General features: G+C 42.4%; 1 protein-coding gene across 2 annotated transcripts in view; it reads right to left on the reverse strand.

Moving 5' to 3' along the window:
• The window catches only part of LOC149462017 (synaptotagmin-2-like), a 172,589-nt gene that overhangs the window by 53,026 nt on the left and 98,063 nt on the right, over nt 1-21,500 (reverse strand). For both annotated transcript variants that reach the window (XM_089677584.1, XM_089677585.1), the window contains exon 2: nt 6,392-6,580. In XM_089677584.1, coding sequence (XP_089533710.1) covers nt 6,392-6,575 — 184 coding nt within the window. In that variant the 5' untranslated portion in view covers nt 6,576-6,580. The remainder of the gene's footprint in view (nt 1-6,391; nt 6,581-21,500) is intronic.

A 21,500-nucleotide genomic window follows, 5' to 3' on the forward strand; every position in this document is an offset into this window, starting at 1 on the left:
GCTCTGCAGGGACACATGATCCATTACTTTCCCCTGTCACAACAGAACTGTGCCTTTGTAAACCATAGACACAGCTGTGTTCTTCCTTCCTGTCCAATGATCTACAGGTGTCGGCAAAGATCTGTTCACTGGGACTCACAGATCAGCTTATGCTCTGACAGTTCAAAGCAGAAGCGATCCACCAGTGGCGTGTGCATGCCCCCGTTCGGTGGAAGTGCAAAACCGTGTGTGTGTGTGTGTTTGTGTGTGTGTGTATATATATATATATATATATATATATATATATATATATATACACACACACACACACACACACATATATACATACATACATACATACACACACACACACACGCGTGATTTGGCACAGGAGAGCTGCTCTGTAGCAGTAAAACTGTTATAGGGCAGATGGAAAGTGGTTAAAAAAACAAAAGTGCACAGTTTCTGTTCTAATCTAAGGCCTGTCACATTGGTAGATGTGGTAAGAAAGTACAAAGTGAGATGTTTTAGAGTATAGGTTTATTCAAAAAAAGTTTTTATAAATCAACACAAGGGACAGTAGTTAAAATATGAAATGTCCCTTGTGCTATGTGTTGCGGATTTGGATCTTCAGTCCTCCGATCCTACCTAGTAATCTTCAAGTGCCTCAGGGATTAATGTGCTTATATGCACTACACTGTGTGCACAATTATTAGGCAAGTTGTATTTTTGAGGAATAACTTCATTATTGAACAGCTACAGTGCTCTTAATGCAAAATGTTAATAAACCTCAAACCTGAATATTTAGGAAAGTAAAAGTGAGGTTTTGGCTTTTTTAGGATAATATCTATGTGTGCACAATTACTGGGCAACTGTAGAATTATTATGCAACTAAATTAAAAACAAAAATGTTCCCAGCTCACTTATTTTATTTTCATCTCTAAAAGTGAGAACAACAAATCAAGCAACTCAAAATTTACAAATAAACATTTCTGACAAAAAAAAAAAAAATCTATGACCAATATAGCCACCCTTCATTTCATAACAGTCATAAGCCCTCCATTCATGGCGTCTGTCAGTTTCTTGATCGGTTGACGATCAACTTTTTGTGCAGCAGCAACCAGTCTCCCAGACATTGTTCACAGAGGTGTACTATTTTCCTTCAACGTAAATCTCCTGTTTAAGAAGGGCCCACAAGTTCTCAATCGGATTTAGGTCAGGTGAGGAAGGGGGCCATGTCATTCTTTCATCTTTAAAGCCTTTACTAGCTAGCCATTCAGTGAAGTACTTTCATACATGCAATGGAGCATTGTCCTGCACAAATATCACAGCCTTCTTCAAAGATGCAGACTTTTACCTGTACCACTGCTTGAAGAAAGTGTCTTCTAAAAATTGGCAGGCTTGGGAGTTAATTTTGAGTCCATCTTCAACCCAAAAACTGTCCAACTGTCAGGGCAGGGGCTGGGAAACGGACAGGCAGGCCTAATATCAATGTAACGCACAGGCTGACGACAACCACCACCCACAGACCGAAGTCCCTCAGGGCGCGGAGTCTAAGTCCCAGGCTGCCCTTCACCAGGGCCCCTGATGGTGGGGATGGACTTAACGCAGCCAGGAACCAGGTCGCGGCCCCCGAGGCACCCCAGCTGCGGAAATGGCCGCCGCCAATGGCGTGTAGCTAGTGGTAAAGACAATAGAGTAGTCAGACAGGCCGGGTCAACAACAACGAGACAAAACGGTACAGGACAGCAGACGAGAATCACAGGTCACGAGCCGGGTTCAGCAACGGAGGGTCAGATCAAAGGAGAACACAAAGAATGGTCAGGTCACAAGCCGAGTCAGATTCCAGGAGAGTCACGAGAGTCAGAACAGAGTAACAGCAACACAAAGACACAAGACACAAGTGCAAAGAGCATGTGCGGAACACAGGCTTATATGTCATCAGCCACACCCCTCTGGGGGATGGACCTCAGAGACCTGAAGGCATAAAAGATTCCCACCATGCTCTGCAGAAATCCAAGATGGATGCCAGCACATGGAGTAACATAACCTCTGGTAAAAAGGTAGGACCTTGACACCAACTAACTCATCTTTATTAATACCAGCCCATACCAGTACCCCACCTCCACCTTGCTGGCATCTGGGTCAAAGAAGAGCTCTGCACCCATTACTGATCCAGCTACAGGCCTATCCATCTGGTCTGTCAAGAGTCACTCTCATCTAATCAGTCCATAAAACCTTCAATAAATCTGTCTTCAGATATTTCTTGGCCCAGTCTTTATGTTTCAACTTATGTGTCTTGTTAAGTGGAGGGCAGGTTTCCTCTGAATTCCTCTGATCCATTTACAATTTTTGACATTTCGGAGTCAGTTAAATCTCTTATTTGATCCATTTTGCCTGAGGAAAAGAAGCTGCCTAATAATTATGCACACCTTGATATAGGTTGTTGATCTCCTTCGGCCACACCCTCTCTCCTTACATAAATACACATTACCTGATATGCTTAAATCTAAAAAGAATTCAAGTTTATACAGCTTGGAGTTGGACAGTATGTATAAAAATTATGATTTGGTCAAAATACTCACTTGCCTAATAATTGTGCACACAGTTCAGTAAAGAGTGCCAAATATGCCTGCCTTTCTTGCCCTGCCCTATTCCATTCATAGAATCTGTACTAGGGCTTCCATGCATTAAAACCGATCTATGACTGGAGGATAAAAAGATGAATGAAAAGGTCTGCCTCCTCCATTTATAGTTCATTCCTCAAAAGACTAAATATTTAAACTACATTTGCAGCCAGCAGTACAGGGGACACTTTGTGTTGATAGTAAGTACTGTCTCTTATGCTTTTTAGTTTTTGTTTAAACATTGCCTTTAAGGTGCATTCACGCTGAACTTGACAGTTTTAGATGCTTTAGAGTTACTCTGTCTGCTTCTGACATCCTTAGCTCATTCAAACAGATTTACATTTCCTTTTACCTGCAAATGAAGGGGGGGGGGAATCAGCTCAGTGCAAGTGTGTGTATAAATAATTTTTTTTCCCCCACCCATCCCCCAACAGTTGCCCCTGACTTTTACCATGTTCAGTGTATCAACAATGCAAGGATCCATTCCTTTCCAAGTGAAAAATATCAAACACTGGGCACTTGAGATTTTTCACAATGCTGGATTGGGACATGCGTGGTCAAGTTAGTACCTAGTAAAAAGGATTATATAATATAATTGGTCAACAAAATTTCCAAAGGCAAACTTTTGGGAAAAAAAATATGTCAAACTCTTGCTATCACCTATACAGCTGTATTCAGACTGGGAGATAAAGGCCCATGAAAACCAACCAACAGTTTAATAGAGAGGCTCAACAGATGATTGAACTGCCTGAATAACCTTACACCCAAACGAGCATTACTAGGCATCAACCTGGTAAGACATAAACAGACGACCAGGTTGCAAGCTTGCAAATATGAAACATATGATTGATTTCCTGATGAAGTCCAAAAGACACTAACTGACCTAGTGAAATGTGCTCTAACCAGTAGAGGAGGAACCTTGTACCTGAGAGAATAAGTGCGAATGATGAGTTGTTGAATCCACCTAGCAATGGTAGAAAGCAGATTTCCCCCTACAGGATTTGTCAGGAATGACAGACTGTCCTAAGGAAACTAACTGAGAGGTAAATTGGAACAGCATACACCAACCACATCCATACAATGGAGAAAAATCTGCTGCTTCAGAAAAGAGTCTGTCAGAGGTCTGACAAGGTCCCAATACAATGTGTTGCTGGACCAGTTCAGTGCGATGAGTATCACTGGAATGCACATCACCTTGATCCTGTAAAGTAGCCAAAAAAGGAGTTTCAGAAGAAGGAAGGCATACGTCAGGTTGAACCGATCCCACCCTGTCATTAGAGCTCCACTATAAAGACTAGAAGATCCCTGGACCTACAGACAAACCTTGCCAGTTTGTTGTTTGACCTGGAAGCCAGGAGGTCCTTGTCCAACATGTTCCACCTGCGACTGAGGTCTTGAAACACTTTGGGGTGAGAATATTTTCTGGAGTACAGGCAATGAAACTGAGGCTTCTTCTTGAGCTGCAAGACTTCTAGTTCTTCCTTGATGGTTTATGTATGTCAGTGATGAGGCACTGCCTGACTGAATTCAGATTGGATGACATTGCAGTCAAGAGCTCCAGAGTCAGACAGATATGACAGCCCAAAGACTAAGCTCTATAGTCCCACAGAGCCAGAATGCCGAGATGCAACAGCCTGGAGTGGAATTGGGCTTTTTAAACTGCCTCAATGGAGGCCACTATTGGGCCAGAAACCCTCATCCAAAAGTCAGTTTAGCATTTGTGAAAACCCAAGGTGTAGTGGACAAACCAAGGCCAACAAATTAATATTGTTGTGAGCCCACAGCAAAATGCAGGAAGCGCTGTTGCACTTGGTAGATTGGGATATGCAAGTAGGCATCTACAGAGGCTAGAAGGTCCCCAGGATGGAAGGAAGCAATGACTAACCTGGCAGATTACATGCATATTTTTTGTACTCAGAGGAAAGTGTTGAGAACCTTCAGATCTAGTACAAAGCGGATGTCCTCTTTTGACTTGGAAACATCGAACAGGTAGAAATACTGTAGAAACATTGGTACTCGTTTTTTTTCTCTGGGACAAAATAACCCTCTGCAAGGGGACTTGTTCCAAAGTTGTTCCAGCATGGAGGTCTATCAATCTCTGCAAACACTTTGGCAAGTTTAAGAACATGGAGTGGGGTGGAGGTAAAGAATGGAATTTAAAGCTTGCAACTTCTGGATACCATTCTCTGGCCCTGAACACCCTGGGGTCAGATAGCCATAAAAGCCAGCAGATATCTCCCCCCCGCTTTGAGAAGTAAGGTTGTCCTCTTACTGAAAGGAAGACTTATTCACGGAACTAGAGGATTTGGGGGTCCAGGCCTTATATTTGAACAGAGTTCCTGCCTTTGCCCTGGAGTCCTGGAAGGGACAAAAGGAACATTTCTTGGAAGAAGAGGGTTTCCCAGAAGGATTAATTTTTTTTCTGCTCTGGAGCTAAAGGTATTTTTCCCCCAGTGACAACCTTGATAAAATTGTCCAAGGATTCACTGAAAAGGTGCTTCCACAATCAAATGGACAAAGGCAACAGGCACATCTTGTACTGAAGGGCCACAGATCAATATCTGAATCAGAGGGTCCTCTTTATGTACTGAAAGTTCATCCATTTTGGACATTTTACAAATCATATCCCCTAGCCTGTCAGCAAAAATAGAACAGGGCCACAGCCAAGAGCTTCTCTTGTTGGGAGGACAACACCTGGATCACAGGATACCTTGAACCAGACAGCTAAGGTCTGACAGATCAACATAACCACAATGACAAACTGCAGAGCAGGGCCTGCAAGTGAAAACATGGTCTTACAACCCTTTAGCCACAGGGTTTTACAGACTGGGTTGTCCTTCACAGGGACCCATAAAAGTATTGTTGAGACAGGAGACAGCCACAACAGGGACAATCCCCTTTTAGGAACCCTCCATTTATAGTAAGGGAGGCCCTAGTTCTACTTTAAATTTGTATGCCAGCAAAATGTTTTAATTCACCCTGTGTTAATTTTTTTTTTAGAATTCTACTTAGAATTCCACTTAGCTTAACTTACAGTATATTTTGTGTCCTTTTTTGATTTATTTAGCTTGTGTTACCTTATCAGCTTTTACATGCCGATATGTGTATGACAAACAAATTTAAATAAAGCTTTATATAATTATCTTAAAAATTAATCTGTGTTCCATTTAATAGTAAATGTCTTGTCTAAGAGCAGACACTTGAAGATTTGCTATAATTACCCTTATTATCCAGAAAAGACTCTAATTTGCCATTGTTACTAGGGCCTGACTGATTCAATATTATAGCACTGATACAGTAGGTATATTATCATACTCTGTCATATAAAGGGCAGCCCAAAACCAGCAAAAGATTAAAAAAGGAAAAGGACCCTGCGCATCACATGACCAGTCTGACTACATCTAGAAAAGGTAAGTATATGAGATAAAAGTGTTCAAGCTGAAAGAGCCTTTTAGCTGGGCTTGAAATACACCTAGTTTACCTTTTACGTTCTGTTATAACTAATATTAATATAAGCGTAAATGTTTGCAGTGCCTGCAGTGTTTGCCAGTCTCTCTACTTTAGAAATTAGCACATAGGAACTATATCTATTTCAATGCTTCTTATAGAGCCCAGTGGATTATTTTGTGTGCCGAGATGTACTCAAAATTCAATATGAAGAAGCATATGTCTTTATTTTTTTAATACTGGATATTCATGTTCAGTGTCCTTCTTGGGTCCTGGATATAGGATATTTTTTTTTTAATGCAATCGACATTAACAGCTTTCACATCACATGTACTCACATGGAATCTTTTTGAACTGGTTCATAAGCTCCTGTTCGATCTTTCTAAAAGTATCTGCACTCTTGTCGCCAGACCCAGCAACAGCAGTTGAGTTCTCCTGAGAGACAATTGGTGGCTCTGTGCTAGGCTGCATCGTGTGAGTTTCGGGAGGCTCTGTCTTCTTCTTAAACAGACTGAAATGCATGGTGGCTGCAAGAAAAAAGGCAACTGTTAATGTTACCAATACACATTTTAGCTTTTCCCTTAGGCTAACCTTAACTGGTTCATGCGAATCTATAAAAAGCATGTTTAACATCTAAGCTTTTTTCATGTTGAACAAAACATTCATACATTAAAATGAAGATGAGATACCTAAAATGTTCTCATCTACAAAGGCTTTAGGAATGTCAAACATTGTAATTAAATTATATTTATGTGGCAACCCCTTTTTTACCTTTAGGACAGGGGTAGGCAACCTCCGACACTAGTGCTGGAGGTGGCACAAGACAACATCAAGGATGGCACCCAAGGGGAGTTCTGGGAGACCCACCTATCAAACAATACAACTGGCCAGTGGCTGCATACAGAAGAAGCAGCTCGGCTAGTGTCTGCTCACCTCTATTCCTGCTGCTGGTCGGTTCCTGCGTTACTCTCTTCACACTGAAGCTGTGTCGAGTCAGATTCCCCAGGCTGCTTGTTCTCACTTTGAAAGGGTAATTCTATTCAGTATTTTTCCACCTCTGTGGTACAGCACTCCTTTAGCCTGAGCCGACTCATGGCAAGGCTTTTACCATATGTGTACCTGCCCTACCTCCGAACATTTCTCTCCCTCCTGGCTCAGCTTGGAGGGAATATAGCCAGAGAGATTTATTTTCAAATGGCTATTAACCCCTTCCACAGGGTGCCATAACAAGTGCCATAGAGAATGGATGGGAGAATTTTATTTGCTGTGGGCAAAAACACAAGCTTTTTTCTCCTCCCCCCCCGGATACTTTGATAAAAATTATGCAAATATTCAGGATTTGGGGTGATCAGAGGTGTAAAGGTGCAGGAATGGGGGTGATCTGAGGTGTGAATGTGCAGGATTTGGGGTGAACTGAAGTGTAAAGGTACAGTAACTGGGGTGATATGAGCTGTAAGGGTGTAAAAATTGGAGCTGATCTGAGGCCTGAAAGAACAGGAATTTTGGCTGATCTGAGTTGTAAAAATGCATGAAGTGGGTGTGAAGGTGCAGGAATTGGGGCTGATCTGAGGTTTGGAGGTGCTGGAATTGTGATCAGAGTCAGGGGAGTTCAAGAATTGAGGGTTCTAGGAGGCCCGAAAGCACAGGAATTGTCGCTGGAAAATGGGGTGTGAAGGTGCAGAAATAGGGGGTGATCTGAGGTCTGGAGGTGCAGGGATGGGGGCTGATCTGAGGTGTGAAGGTGCAGGAATTGGGGCTGATCTGAGGCCTGAAGGCAGAGGAATTGTTGCTGGAGAATGGGAAGTAAAGCTGCAGGAATTGGGATGGGCTGAGGTGTGAAGGTGCAGAAATCGGGGCTGATCTGAGGCCCGGAGTTAAGGGATTGGGCCTGATCTAAGGCTTGGAGGTGCAGGATTTGAGGTGAGCTGAAGTGTGAAGGTGCAGGAATTGGAGATGGTCAGCGATGCATGTATTTGCGTGTTCTAAGGTGAGAAAATGCTGGAATTGGGACTGATCTGAGGCCTGAAGGAACAGGAATTAGGGTGAACTGAGGTCCGGAGGTGCACGAATTGGGGTAACCTGAGGTGGGAAGGTGTAGATATTGGAACTAACCTGAGATGTGAAGGTGCAGAAATTGGGACTGATCTGAGGTGTAAAGGTACAGGAATAGTGGCTGATCGGAGGTGTGAAGGTGCAGAAATTGTGATCAGAGTTCTGGGGGTTCAGGAATTGGGGCTTATCTCAGGCCTGAAGGCACAGAAATTGTCGCTGGGGACCTGGGTGTGAAGTTGCAGTAAATGGGTGAGCTGAGGTGCGAAGGTGCACAAATTGGGGTGATCTGACGTGTGCAGGTACAGGATTTGGGGCAGATCTGAGGTGTGAGGGTGCAGGAATTGGGGCTGATCTGGTATGTGACAGTACATGAATTAGGGTGATCTGGGGCGCAAAAGTACCACCATTGGGGTGATCTAACAGGTGAAGGTGCAGGCATTGGTGTGAGCCAAGATGTGAAGGTGCAGGAATTGGGGTGATCTGAGGTGTGAATGTACAGACGTGGAGCTAATCTGAGGTATGGAGGTGTAGGAGTTGGGGTGATCTGAGGTGTGAAAATGCAGGAACTGGTGCTAATCTGAAGTGTAAAGGTGAAGGAATTGATGCTGATCTGAGGCCTGAAGAAATAGCAACTGGGACTGTCTGGGGTGTGAAAGTGCAGGTTTTGGAGTGATCCGAGTTGTAAAGGTGCAGGAACTGGGGCTGATCTGGGGCGTGAAAGTGCACAGACTGTAGCTGATCTGAGGCATGAAGAAACATGAATTGGGCCTGATCAGGGTTGCAGATGTACAGGATTTGGGGTGATCGGAGGTGTGAAGGTGCAGGAATTGGGCTAATCAAAGATGTGAAGGTGCAGGAAACAGGGTCGATCTGGGATGTGAAAGTACAGGTATTGGGGTGATCTGAGGGGTAAAGGTGCAAGAATTGGGGTAATTTGAGGTGTGAAGGTGCAAGAATTGTGGTGATCTGAGGAATGAAGGTGCAGGAAGTGGGGTGATCTGAGGTGTGAAAGTGCAGGAATGATCGCCGATTTAGGGTCTGAGGTACAAAGATTGGGTTTGATCTGAGAGAATGTTATTAGGGTGTCAACTATCATCTCACATGTTTCCAACTGTACATTTCGCAGAAGTCCTCGTTTGACATTCACTTCAACCTTACCATAGTTGCCTCACAGCACAGTGTCCTGGAAAAGGGGTAAGTTACCATTTACCATCCTTGAAAGTTCAATGTTTTCTATTATTCAAATAGTTTACAGCATTTACTGTAAAAAAAATCCTTTTCATGATTGAGTGTGTCAAGTTGACATTTTTTAAATAACTGGCACTCTCAATTTCCTGTGACAACATTTTTCAGCACACCATGGTCAACAGGTTGCCTACACCTGCTTTAGGATTATAAAAAAATGAACACTGTAGAAGATGTTCATAGAAAAAGATATCAAGCACCCAGTGTTAATTTTGACACCAAATTTCTATTTTGTTTTATTGTGGATTTACACATGTGCAGTATAAACTGAAGCTCCGGTTTCACAGTTAATTGACACAGTAGCTCTGTGGTTCAGGTCAGATTTACATTAGGTTCAGGTCAGGATTTTATTCACACATGTGCGATTTAGAAACGGTTCCCATAGAAGTCAATAGCCTGTAATCTGCACCTGAACCAGACGCACTGCACAGAAATCGGACAGCACTATTTTTCAATCCGCACTGCCAGTGCACCTGACATACGTGAACAGGCACCATAGGAAGCAATGGTATTTCACATGTCATGCGGATTGGATGTGATTCAAACCGCATCCAATCTGCATATACCATGCTCAGCATAAAAGGAGTACACCCCTTTTGAAAAGTAGGATTTTAAATAAGATCTCAATGAACACAAGAAGAATTTCCACAAATTTGGCAAAGCTGAGTTTTATAGAACACCTGTTTAGTTCATTACATTAAAAGTAAGATTAATATAACTTAGATTACAAAATCTTCAATTTTACTCAAATTAGTTGATGCAAAAATGAATACACCCCACAACAAAAACTACTACATGTAGTATTTTGTATGACCTAAATGATTTGTAAGGACAGCACCAAGTCTTCTAAGCATGAAATGAACAAGTTGGTGACATATTGCAGCATCTATCTTTTTCCATTCTTCAATAATGACCTCTTTTAGAGCCTGGATGCCGGATGGAGAGTGATGTTCAACTTTTCTCTTAGGTGTTTGATTGGGTTCAGATCGGGAGACATACTTGGTCACTGAATCACTTTCACCCTGTTCTTCAGAAATGAAACCGTGGCCTTAGATGGGTGTTTTGGATCATTGTCCTGTTGGAAAAGTGCATGGCGACCAAGGGCACAGAGTGATGGTAGCATCTTCTATTTCAATATAGAGCAGTACATCTGAATTTATGATACCATCAATGAAATACAGCTCCCCAACACCAGCAGCACTCATGCAGCCCCAAAGGAGGACACTGCCACCACGTTTAGCTGTAGGCACTATGCATTTTTCTTTGTACTTCTCACCTTTGTGACGCCATACAATATTGAAGCAATCAGTTCCAAAAGCATTTATCTTGATCTTATCACTCCAGAGTACAGAGTCCCAGGAGTCTTTTTCAGCATGGGCCCTGGAAAATTCTATGTGGGCTTTTTTGTGCATTGGTTTTAGGAAAGACTTCCTTCATGGACGACACCCATGCATGCCATTCCTCTGCACTGTACGCTGTTTTGCATCACGAGAAACAGTCACCCCAGTTTGGCTTTCTACTTCTTTAGCTACCTGCAGTGAACTTGCATGGCGATTTTCTTCAACCCTTCTCATAAAAAGATGCTCCTGTTGAGGTGTTAACCTCTGCGGACGGCCTGGAAGTCTCTGTGAGATGGCTGCAGTTTAATCTTTGTTAAATCTTTGTATCACTTTTGCTAAAGTATTCTGACTAATAAATACAGCTTTGTTGATCTTCTTGTAGCCTTCACCTTTCTTGTGTAAAGAAATCATTTTCTTTCTCAGGCCTTGTGACATTTCTCTTCCATGTGGTCCCATTGCTGACAGCATGAAATGGGAAGGTGTTTTCTTTGTTAAGTAACACCCTTTTATAATCAACTGGCTGCTGGACACCTGTTTAATGAATGATTAGACTCACCTGTAGTTGAATTCTTGTTAACTAGGATTTTGTCTAAAATTTTGCTTTGCTCCTAAGACTTTCATTGAGGTGTATTCATTTTTGCAACATGGTCTTGAATTAATTTATTAGGAAAAATACTTTGTGTGTGCAAATTAACAAACCTTGTTTGCAATCAATGGCACGCATTTGTGGGAGTATTTTGTAGTATAGTGTCTCAGAAAATGTTGATTCTGAAAGGAAAGTAAGTTTTCTGCTAAATCTGTTGGTGTGTACTCTCTTATGCGAACCTGTATGTGAACTTGCACTTAGTCATAGTCTTGACTAAAATGCCATTTTAGTTCTAGTCATATTTTAGTCATCTGAACAGTTTTAGACTTTGGTCACACTGAATCCAACTTTGAAATCATGCGACTTCAATTGAATTTGCACAATTTCAAATTCAGATGTCAGTGCGACTTGGAAGACATCTGTGTGACTTGACTTAAATCACAGATGTCTATGCAAGTTGCACCTGAACTTGCAAAAAGTAGTGCATGAACAACTTTCAAAATTGGTGCGATCCATTGTATACAATAAGGTTTCACTTGTCATGTGATTTGAATCACTTGACAATTTACACCGGTGTGACTGGGGACTAAGTTGTATATTAGTCGACTAAAATCTCTGGTACATTTTAGCTGATCGCTGCAAGACATGTTTGTCAGCAGGTCCCTGCCAATTATTTTTGGGTAGGACTGATCTCCTGCAATGAATGGAGAAGCAGAGCTGGGCATTTATTTTCGCATGCAGTCACAGGATCTATCTGGATCTTCTCTCTCTGGAATCTTTTCGTTCGGGTCAGCTAGCGTAAGATTGCCTGCACACTACTGCACTCATGCCACAGGTTGCTGATTACCCCTGTTACTAGTATATTGTTTGTACGGATCAATATATTGATCACGAACAGAACTATACCAGTGCCAAGATACTATTCGTGTCTCCAAAAACGTAGTGTTAGCAGGATCAGCCCCATTCACTGACAGTATTTGCGTTTAGCCCCTCTGCCCCACCCCTAACAAGCAGTGGGGTGCCAGTGTAATTTCTGATCACCGTCACCTGTGATACATTGTACACAAAACCACAGCGTTAGTAGAATCAGGCCTGATGTCTGCTAGCATGTGAATTTTCTTGGTAGCGGTTCACGCAGTCCCTTACAGCCAGGAGCTCTTTTTCTTCTGAGTTGCACTTGTCACCTTGCATTCAAACATTAATTCCCAAGCAAACATGTCAGATTTGGGGTCAAACTGTATAAGCTCTGTGAGAGGGCAACAGGTTACACATGTAATTTTAGGGTTTATGAGGTTAGAGACTGAGAAGTAGAGCCTCCGACTGCCCAGAATACATGGGGAGCAGTGGCAAGACAGTATGTCACTTGGTGTCGTCTTTGTTCTGCAAAGGGTATCACTTATATGTGGACAATTTCTATGCAAGCATGCCACTATTTAGACAGCTGCACAATCTTGGAATTGGCTCATGTGGCACTGTGCGACCTAATCACCAGGGCTTCCCTCAATGGCATGTAAACACCCGACTTAGAAAGGGGAAGCAAACCTGCTTGAGAAATGAGGAATTGCTTGCAGTGAAGTGGAAGGACAAACGTCTTCTTCCTGTCTTTCATTCATGCAGACAAAATTACCCAAATTAGCATGGCATCTGGCGATGAGAAACCCCTCTGTCCACAGCTATAATCTTAATATGGGAGGGGTGGATGAGGAATCCGTACCTAGTTTCCCGCAAAATTTGACACTGGTACACAAAAAGATGTCTATTTCAATTTGCTATAAATAAAACATTTTCGTAATTTACAAGCAATTGGATGAAGTGGATCCTTCCTAAAATTTCAGGAAAAGATCATAATGGCCCTTTTATATCCAGAAGGTGCTGTGGCCCACATTCTAAATCCAAATACTGTGAGCTGTCTGCATGAGAGGCATTTTCCGGATGTCCTCTCTGGTACCCCAACCCAAAGGTCACCCACGGGCTGAATGAAAAATAGAACATCACATGTAAGCTCAACATTAGAAGTGGGTGAATGAAGGGCGGTATATTCCAATGGTGGGCATACCTCACACTTTTTTGGCAGAAATGTTTTCATCCACATCAATGTGAATGGAGGAATCTGTAAGGTTCTCTTTTTTTTTCCATTAAGCCAACAGACTGCATGGAAAAAAAAAAAAGCACATTACATATATGCCCAACAAGGACCAGTGATGTTGCAGCTGCAGGCATCATCCTAGTATTTTTTTTTTGTCAGGCGTTGGTCGACTTTCATGTAAAACGCAAAGCTAGTGGCTGATTAGCACCTGGATTGCTTTTACAAGCAGCGGGAGGGCACCTGGTTTCTCTACAGTGATCCCCCAAGGCGGTGGAGAGCGGGCCTCTCATGTGTATATATATGCGGCGGACATTCTGACACTGGGGGGAACTGTCTTGGGGTCACTGACATCCCCAGTGACACCAATACAGTGATCAGTGAAAAAAAAACAAAAAAACACTGTACTAATGACACTGGGGAGGAAGGGGTTAACTTTTGGAGACATGCAAAGGGTTCACTGTATGATGGGAGTGTTACTAGGGGGCGGGGTGTGTACCTCTGTTACACACTGTTCCGGAAGGCTGTGATCAGCAATCCCAGAACAGTGTGCTGAAAACTGACAGGAAGGAAAGCTCCATTGAAAACAATGCAGCCTCCCTCTCTGTCAGTGACTGCCGGCAATCGCCGGGCTCTGGCAGGTAATCGCCGTCCGGGACCCGGTGATTGACGATTGGTGCCACGGGTAGGGCGGTCGCGCGCCCCCTACCCTGGAATGCAGGATCACGTTTATATACGTGATCCTGCACACAGGGGCCGCCTTGTAGTAGTATACGTACTGCAAGCGGTCCCCTAGTGGTTAACTTTAGCAGATTCAGATGATCCCTCAGTTGATATCTGCTCAAAATGGCTCACTACTGTCTTTCAGTTTTGCAGAAAAGCATGCAAGGCCTCAACTTTGCTCCATAACTAGCGCACTGTGTGTACATTTAGTTTTCAAGATTTCCTCACTTAAAGTGTTTGCGAGATCTTTAAGTTGCATAAGGCGTTTTGCTAAGCAATGATATTTGAAAACACGCCGCAGCACCTCATCGAATGTTTGTAGGTATGGCATTTCCTTGCAAACATCCAAGATCGCAAGCTGCAAGCAATGAGCCACACAATGTATGCTGATCATCTGTGGACAGACTTCTTTCATCTGGACTGCTAAACCTGACTTGTGGCCAAGCATGCTTGCAGCTCCATCCGTTCCCAAGCCTGCAACCCATGAAGAGCCTCTGTAATTAAGATGCAAATTATCCATAAAGGCAGTCAATCCTTTGAAATAACCTTCGGCTGTAGCGTTTTCTAGCGCAAATGTACCCAAAAAAATCTTCTTTGATGTCTCCTAACACATAACGGACATAAATGTTTGCATGATCAGTATAGGTTCGATCTGTAGATCCATCAATCATGATGCCAACAAAAGGTGACTTTTTAATGTTTGCCACAAGACTTTCTCTGACTATTCTTTAAATGAAATGAATTGTTTGCATTGAACATTACTTCCATATTTCTGCAGAACTGGCACATCTAGTTTAGCACTCAATGTTAATAAATCAGGGAAATCTAGAAATGTCTTTTCACATTTAGCTACGTAATAAGCAATGTTAAACGTGTGTGTCATGTGCTGAAACATTGCTGTGTCCATTTTTCTGATACACATAGCTAAAGGTCTTTCGGGTTGTCTCTAGCCTTTGCCTTATCAATATTCTCTGTGTGTTTATTACAATTGTCATGCCATACAAAAGTTTCCCTTTTAAATGGAGCTTTTACGCCATTAGCCCATTTTTCATTTGAAATTTGGGGGAACCGACTGCAAACTTTACATATAACCATTTTCCTTGGAGTAAGCAAGCCATGAAAACTGATCCAGCCAATGTGTACTAAAACAGCATTTTTTCACGGTCTTTCCAGCATCACCATTATTTGTCTTTTTAGTTATTACTGCAGTGGAAGTTTGTGGCAAACCACAACTAGCAACTGAATTAGCTATTGATTCATTCTCTTTTTCTATAGGGTTTGACTGGGACGCCACAATAGTAGGATGATCTTTTTCTGTAAAAAAAAAAAAATCTTTATTTGCTCTTTCATGTTGCAGTGTAAACAAAAAAAAAAATAATAATAATAATAATAAGGAAAAACTCACAGGCATGAGATATGGGTTGAATACTGGCAATTAGGACCACTTTTTTGTATTACGTCTGGGCTGCCACAGATGACTCAGGCTGAAGAAGATCCTCCATGACATGTGATCATGCTAGTTGCACTGTCAAGGCCGGTCTTGGCTGCCTATAAGATAAGCCTTTCTTCTGGCTGAGCCTATTAAACGCTGGTCTGCTGGCTAGCTTGATTGATGGCTGGCTTGATGGCTGGCTTGATTGATGGCTGGCTTGATTGATGGGTGGTCTGATTGATGGCCTGCTTAAAAGGCTGGTCTGCTTGAAGGCAGATTAACGGCAGGTCAGATCAACAGCAGTTCAGATCAAACAAGGCAGTTCAGCTCAACGCCACTTCCTTCAGATTAACGCCACTTCAGATTAAAGGCTGGCCTGCTTGAAGGCTCCTCTAGTGGCTCGGTGTGTCTGCAATGGAGAGCGGACCTCGTGTCCCCCGAAGCGGTGTAGAGAGGGCCTCGTGTCCCCCAAGGCGGTGTAGAGAGGGCCTCGTGTCCCCCAAGGCGGTGTAGAGAGGGCCTCGTGTCCCCCAAGGTGGTGTAGAGAGGGCCTCGTGTCCCCCAAGGCGGTGTAGAGAGGGCCTCGTGTCCCCCAAGGCGGTGTAGAGAGGGCCTCGTGTCCCCCCAGGCGGTGTAGAGAGGGCCTCGTGTCCCCCCAGGCGGTGTAGAGAGGGCCTCGTGTCCCCCCAGGCGGTGTAGAGAGGGCCTCGTGTCCCCCCAGGCGGTGGAGAGCGGGCCTCTCCTCGTGTCCCCAGCGGCGGCGAAGAAGAAACCGGAAGTCGGCTTCACAGCGAGGCTTGGAGCGCAAGTGGAATGCAAATCGATCCCCGAAGCTTGGGAATTGCATTGCAAGCCACCCGCTCCATCTGTGCTCGCCACACAGGGATTTCCCCTCGCATTTGGCAAGTGGGCGAGTGGAAATTTCAAGCCCTGTTCTATACCATAGTTTGTAGACACTAACTTTCACAAAAAACAATATACACTTATTGGGATTTTTTTTTACCAAAGACATGTAGCAAAATACATTTTGGGCAAAATTTGATTAAATTTGAGTTTATTGGATTTATTTTTAAATAACAGAAAGTAGAAAATGTCTTTTCAAAATTTTCAGTATTTTTAATTTATATCACAAAAAATAAAAATCCCATTGGTGATCAAATACCACCAATTGATTTTCGTCAGTTTTTCTCTATTGACGAAAATTTTTATTGATTTTCATCTAGCTTTCGTCACTGAAAACATGCCAGTGATAAAAGTTTGGCAAAAAAATTTTTTGTCTATAAACTTAACAGTGCCAGCACCTCCTGCTGCTGTGACTCACATCCAATTGATAAGCTCCAATGACCTATACTAAACTAGGTGGTTTCTTTCCTGATGCTTCCATAAGAGTTTTCAGCCCTGAGATTAACCCTCTAATGAAATCAATGGCTGATGCTAACATACCACAAAGTCCTTTAGGTCTTGAATACGTGAATCCCCTCAACCACAACAAAGTGGCAATGTGTTTAAGAGGACATTACCTGAGAGACATGTACACTATTATGTGTGGCTGTAATAAGCAATAATGACTTTCCTAAATGAAAAACTACTGAAAAGCAGAACAGACATAATGGAAAATATTAGCATATTATTTTGTTTTCTTTACCATCTTTTTTTTTTTATTACAGATACCCATGGACACGTTGCATGCCTTTGTCCTTAAAACATTTTTTATTAATGGAAATGTAGAATTCATAATATGTATCTAGCCTCAGGATCACTGATTCACACTGATGCATTGTGATTTCATTCAGCTTTTGAGTGCGATTTCAAGGGGCTGTTGCAGTGTGAACCTATGCAGCTCCAATGCAATTTGGACTCTTTTCAAAATCGTATCGCAGCCACACTGCATGTATGTGAACAGCCCCTATAGAAACGCATGTCATTTTACTTGTCATGCGGTTTCATGCCATCTGAACAGCATTGGAAAATGCATCCGTGTGAGCCAAGTTTAACCACCTCCCATCCAGCCGTTGTATATAAACAGCCGGATGGTGGCAGTGCAGGGTCAGGTGGCCATTTATAAACAGCCTCCCCTGCTTGTTCGCGCTCCCTGGGAGCGGACAGCACCGCAATCCGCTGCCCGCTGTGTCCTCCGGACACAGTGGAACACCAATCGTCGGACGGGACCTCTGTACGAGGTCTCGATCATGTGATCACTGATTGGCCAATCAGTGATCACATGCAGAGTAGTAAACAAGATGTCACTTGTGACATCATTGCTTACTATGTGTGAAATCTGTGAATGATCACAGAGGTCACATGGTACAGGGCTATTCACAACAGCCTTGTACCATGTGACAAGCTGTGACCAATCACAGCTCACTCAGTAGTTCTCAATGGCTGCAAGAATGCAGCCAGAAAGGAGAAATGACTGCTTTTATAGCCTTTATGGGTGTAAATGCAATCAGTGTAGAAAAAAAAAAAATAATCACCCCCAAGTAGTACAGTGTCACCATGGTGACTGTACTGCTAGGGTGACAGTATGTAAAAAAAAAAAATAAAAAATATAAAAAAAATAAAAAAAAATTTAAAAATTTTTGGTTATAAACTAATTTGGGTTATTTTTGTTTTTACTAAAAATATAAACTGAATAAATTTTGGCCCAGATTTATGATGAAATACTATTTATATGCAAAATTTTATAAGAAAAACATTTTTTTTCAAAATGTTTGGACTTTTTAATTTACATAGCAAAAAAAATAAAAATCCCAGTGGTGAATAAATACCACCAAAATAAAGCTCTATCTGTCTCCAAAAAAATGCTAAAAAATGCATATGAGTACAGTGTTGCATGACCGCGCAATTGTCATTCAAAGTGTGATAGCACTGAAAGCTGAAAATTGGCCTGGGCAGGAAGGGGGTAAAAGTGTCTGGACTGGAAGTGGTTAAAAATTACATCTGATGAGTATGGAAATACAATACATTTTTGTTGGGCTTGTCTCATCATTGCAATGGTTTCCTTGTTTTCATTAAAGGAGAAGGTCACATTTTAGACAAAAATAATAGATGCACATTTTTTTTGCAGGTAAAAAAAAAAATGTGAATTATTTTTGTCTACAGGAGCCTAAAAAGCATTGCACCAGCAATCAGTAGATCGCTGATGACATGCAGGTCTCCTGCAGACATGTCAGAATATATTTTTGCCGTATGGGATGTACGAGCAAGCAGATATTCTGACAGGAAGCTTCAATGAACTACCATAGCGCTCCACAGCACTGTTGTAGTTCATTGAAACCTACAAGCCCACAGCCGCTAAGGCTGTCCAGACTTGCAGTTCATTAATTCACGGAAGTCCGTGAATGAATGACGTGACCGTGTGGGCAGAGCCCCGCAAAGCTGTGCGGTTTTCAAATTAGACAGATAGTACAGGGAAACTTCTCCCCATGCTATCTGTCAGAGGGAGGGGGGCGACGGACGCGGCTATGGGAACATGTTTCATGTTCCACCCCAAAATGGGTGGAACATGTAACATGTTCCCAAAGGTGAACTTATCCTTTAAAGAAATCCAGGCAAAATTATTATTTTCCCAGGCAGTGGGCCTAACCCATGCATGGGGTTAAATGCTCGTTTTTATTTAGGGGCTCAGAAAGCAAAGATATACTTAACTAATCCGCTGATCCTCCAAGCACAAGACGGGTCCCTGCTGCTCCTGCAAGCTAGCAGTCTTGTGAATGGGCTGTACCTGACATCACCCCCATAGACCAGCGCCTGACTTGAGGATGGCAGGAACAGGCCACCACTGGACATGGGGAGTGCGGTTTTCCATGGGATTGGAGGAATGGGTAAGTACAGCTTTTCCCTGGGCCCCTGGGCAAAACCAACATTTAACCCATGCAGTACGGACACAGCCCCACTACATGGGAAATAAATGTTTTGACCAGATTTCTCTCTAAAGTCTAAAGTCATGGTTTTTCAATTCAAGATAATAAAAAAAATTAATTAATCTGTAAAGTTTATATAGGAACTCTAGACAGACATAGTAATAATTGTTAAATACTTATTTCAGGTTTCTTAAAGTCTTTTATTAAATAGCTTCCCCCATATCCAGCCTTGATTATAAAGTAAAAATGTTCTCAATCTTGCAATACGGACATTACACATGGATTGAACATAGGAATTAAACTTTATAATGCAGCCTTTTCCTCAGAATGAAACAGCAGGGATAAGGAATCATTAGACAAGGCAATGCTTTTCCAATTATCCTGCATCCAACACTTCTCTTTACAAAGCACAAGCTGCAGGAGGGCCTGAGCAATCATCAGTAACACCCAGACTTTAACTGTACACAAAATACACAAACTGTATATCTGGTAGCTACAAACTAAACTGCTTACAAATGCATTTTATTTCCCAGAAATGTGTGCAGTTCCCTCCCTAGTCAGCTGAAAATGAAGATGATATATTTGTTTCCTGTTCAGTAGCATATCACTATCAGACAATATCAGGACTCTCAAAAAATTGAGAATGGTACTATTCATACCGTATAATCAAACCCTAAAACCTAAGGTTTAGTTAAAAAATGTTTTAACAAAAATCAGCACAAGAGATGGTACTTACATTCAATGTGAAGTGTCCCTTGAGTAGCAATCTTGCTCTCAGAAATGGACGCAGTGCCACCATTTTGTCAAGGCACATCCATTTTGATAAGAGCATACATTTCTCCCTCAATCCTTTATTCTCCTTCCCCCTCCCTTCCTGAGAGGCACAGTGACAGATGTGTGTGTGTGAAAAGTCACAGGCAGGTAGAACCGCAGGGGGCCCAGAGCTACAAAGCCCCCCCCCCCCCATGGAGCCAGAGCCTGTTTGTCCCAAGGCCAGTGCAAACTCGCGCCTCCTAACCAAGATAAGGCAGCTTGTCCCAGGACTTGAAAGAAATTGTAACCTCATAAAACCAACCAGAAGGTGACAGAATTAAATTAACATTCCTCAAGTCAGTTTGTCCCCTATGTTTCATATCATGGATTATGAAGCTGTTGGTTTTAATTCAGAGTCCGCCCGACATCCCTCCCTAAACAGAGATTGGCCAGTTACTCAGAGCCACCCCCTTTTGCTGGGGGACTTTAAAAAAAACACAGGCTGTAGGCCTGAAGGTAAGCTAAAGAGATCTCCTAATTTTCCATCATAACAAAGGGAGATCAAAGACCCTTTCGCTCTACAACTGGGATCTGCTTACATCAAAGGCTTAAATGGCAAGTAACTTAACCCTTTAACTTCTCCTTGCTATCTCTTTGCTGTGCTGTTTTCTATATATATATATATATCTATAGATAGATAGATATATATAGCTATATATATATATATATCTTAGTTAGTTACATCTTCTTTGTAAATATTTCTTTTATTGCACCTGTTTGACTCTTTTAGTAATAAATATCTCTTTCTGAAAGTGTTGAACTGTTCATATAGTTCTTAATTGCTATTTATGAATCCCTGCCTTTGAAGAGACGCTACTGTTGTTTTAATCTCTGTATAACGGGCCTGCGGACTGTGTTATACAGACCATTATTTCATTCATTACAGTGTATATTTGACAAGGAGAGTTTCCTTTTTCTCTGTACAAAAAGAATGTGGTGGCAGTGAAGGGTTAGTTGCGTAATTAACCTGACCCAGTAACAATCGCTCAGACTGACGGCACATCGATCGGTTGACCATTAGCTGGAAAATCGTTGTGCAGGGTGCAGCTGGGTGTGATATTGTTATGCACGTCACACCGCGGTTTTAGATTGGCCAGTCCATCGGTCACAAGTTTGGTGAGAAGGTCTGGGGTCTGACACTGCGATCGTGACACCTTGAGCTGCTGGCTGGTCTAACTCCCTATCTAAGTCAAACCTCCTCCCCCCATACCCTCGCAGCTGTAGTTTTCTGCTGCTATAGGGGTAAACACAGCTGCTAGACCTGTCACAGGCACTTGTCAAGAGTGCAAACTCTGTCCGCACTTCTCCAT

Source organism: Staurois parvus, unplaced genomic scaffold (assembly GCF_062004578.1).
Source record: "Staurois parvus isolate SC_StPar_1 unplaced genomic scaffold, SC_StPar_1.0 ptg000188l, whole genome shotgun sequence".
Lineage (NCBI taxonomy): Eukaryota > Metazoa > Chordata > Amphibia > Anura > Ranidae > Staurois > Staurois parvus.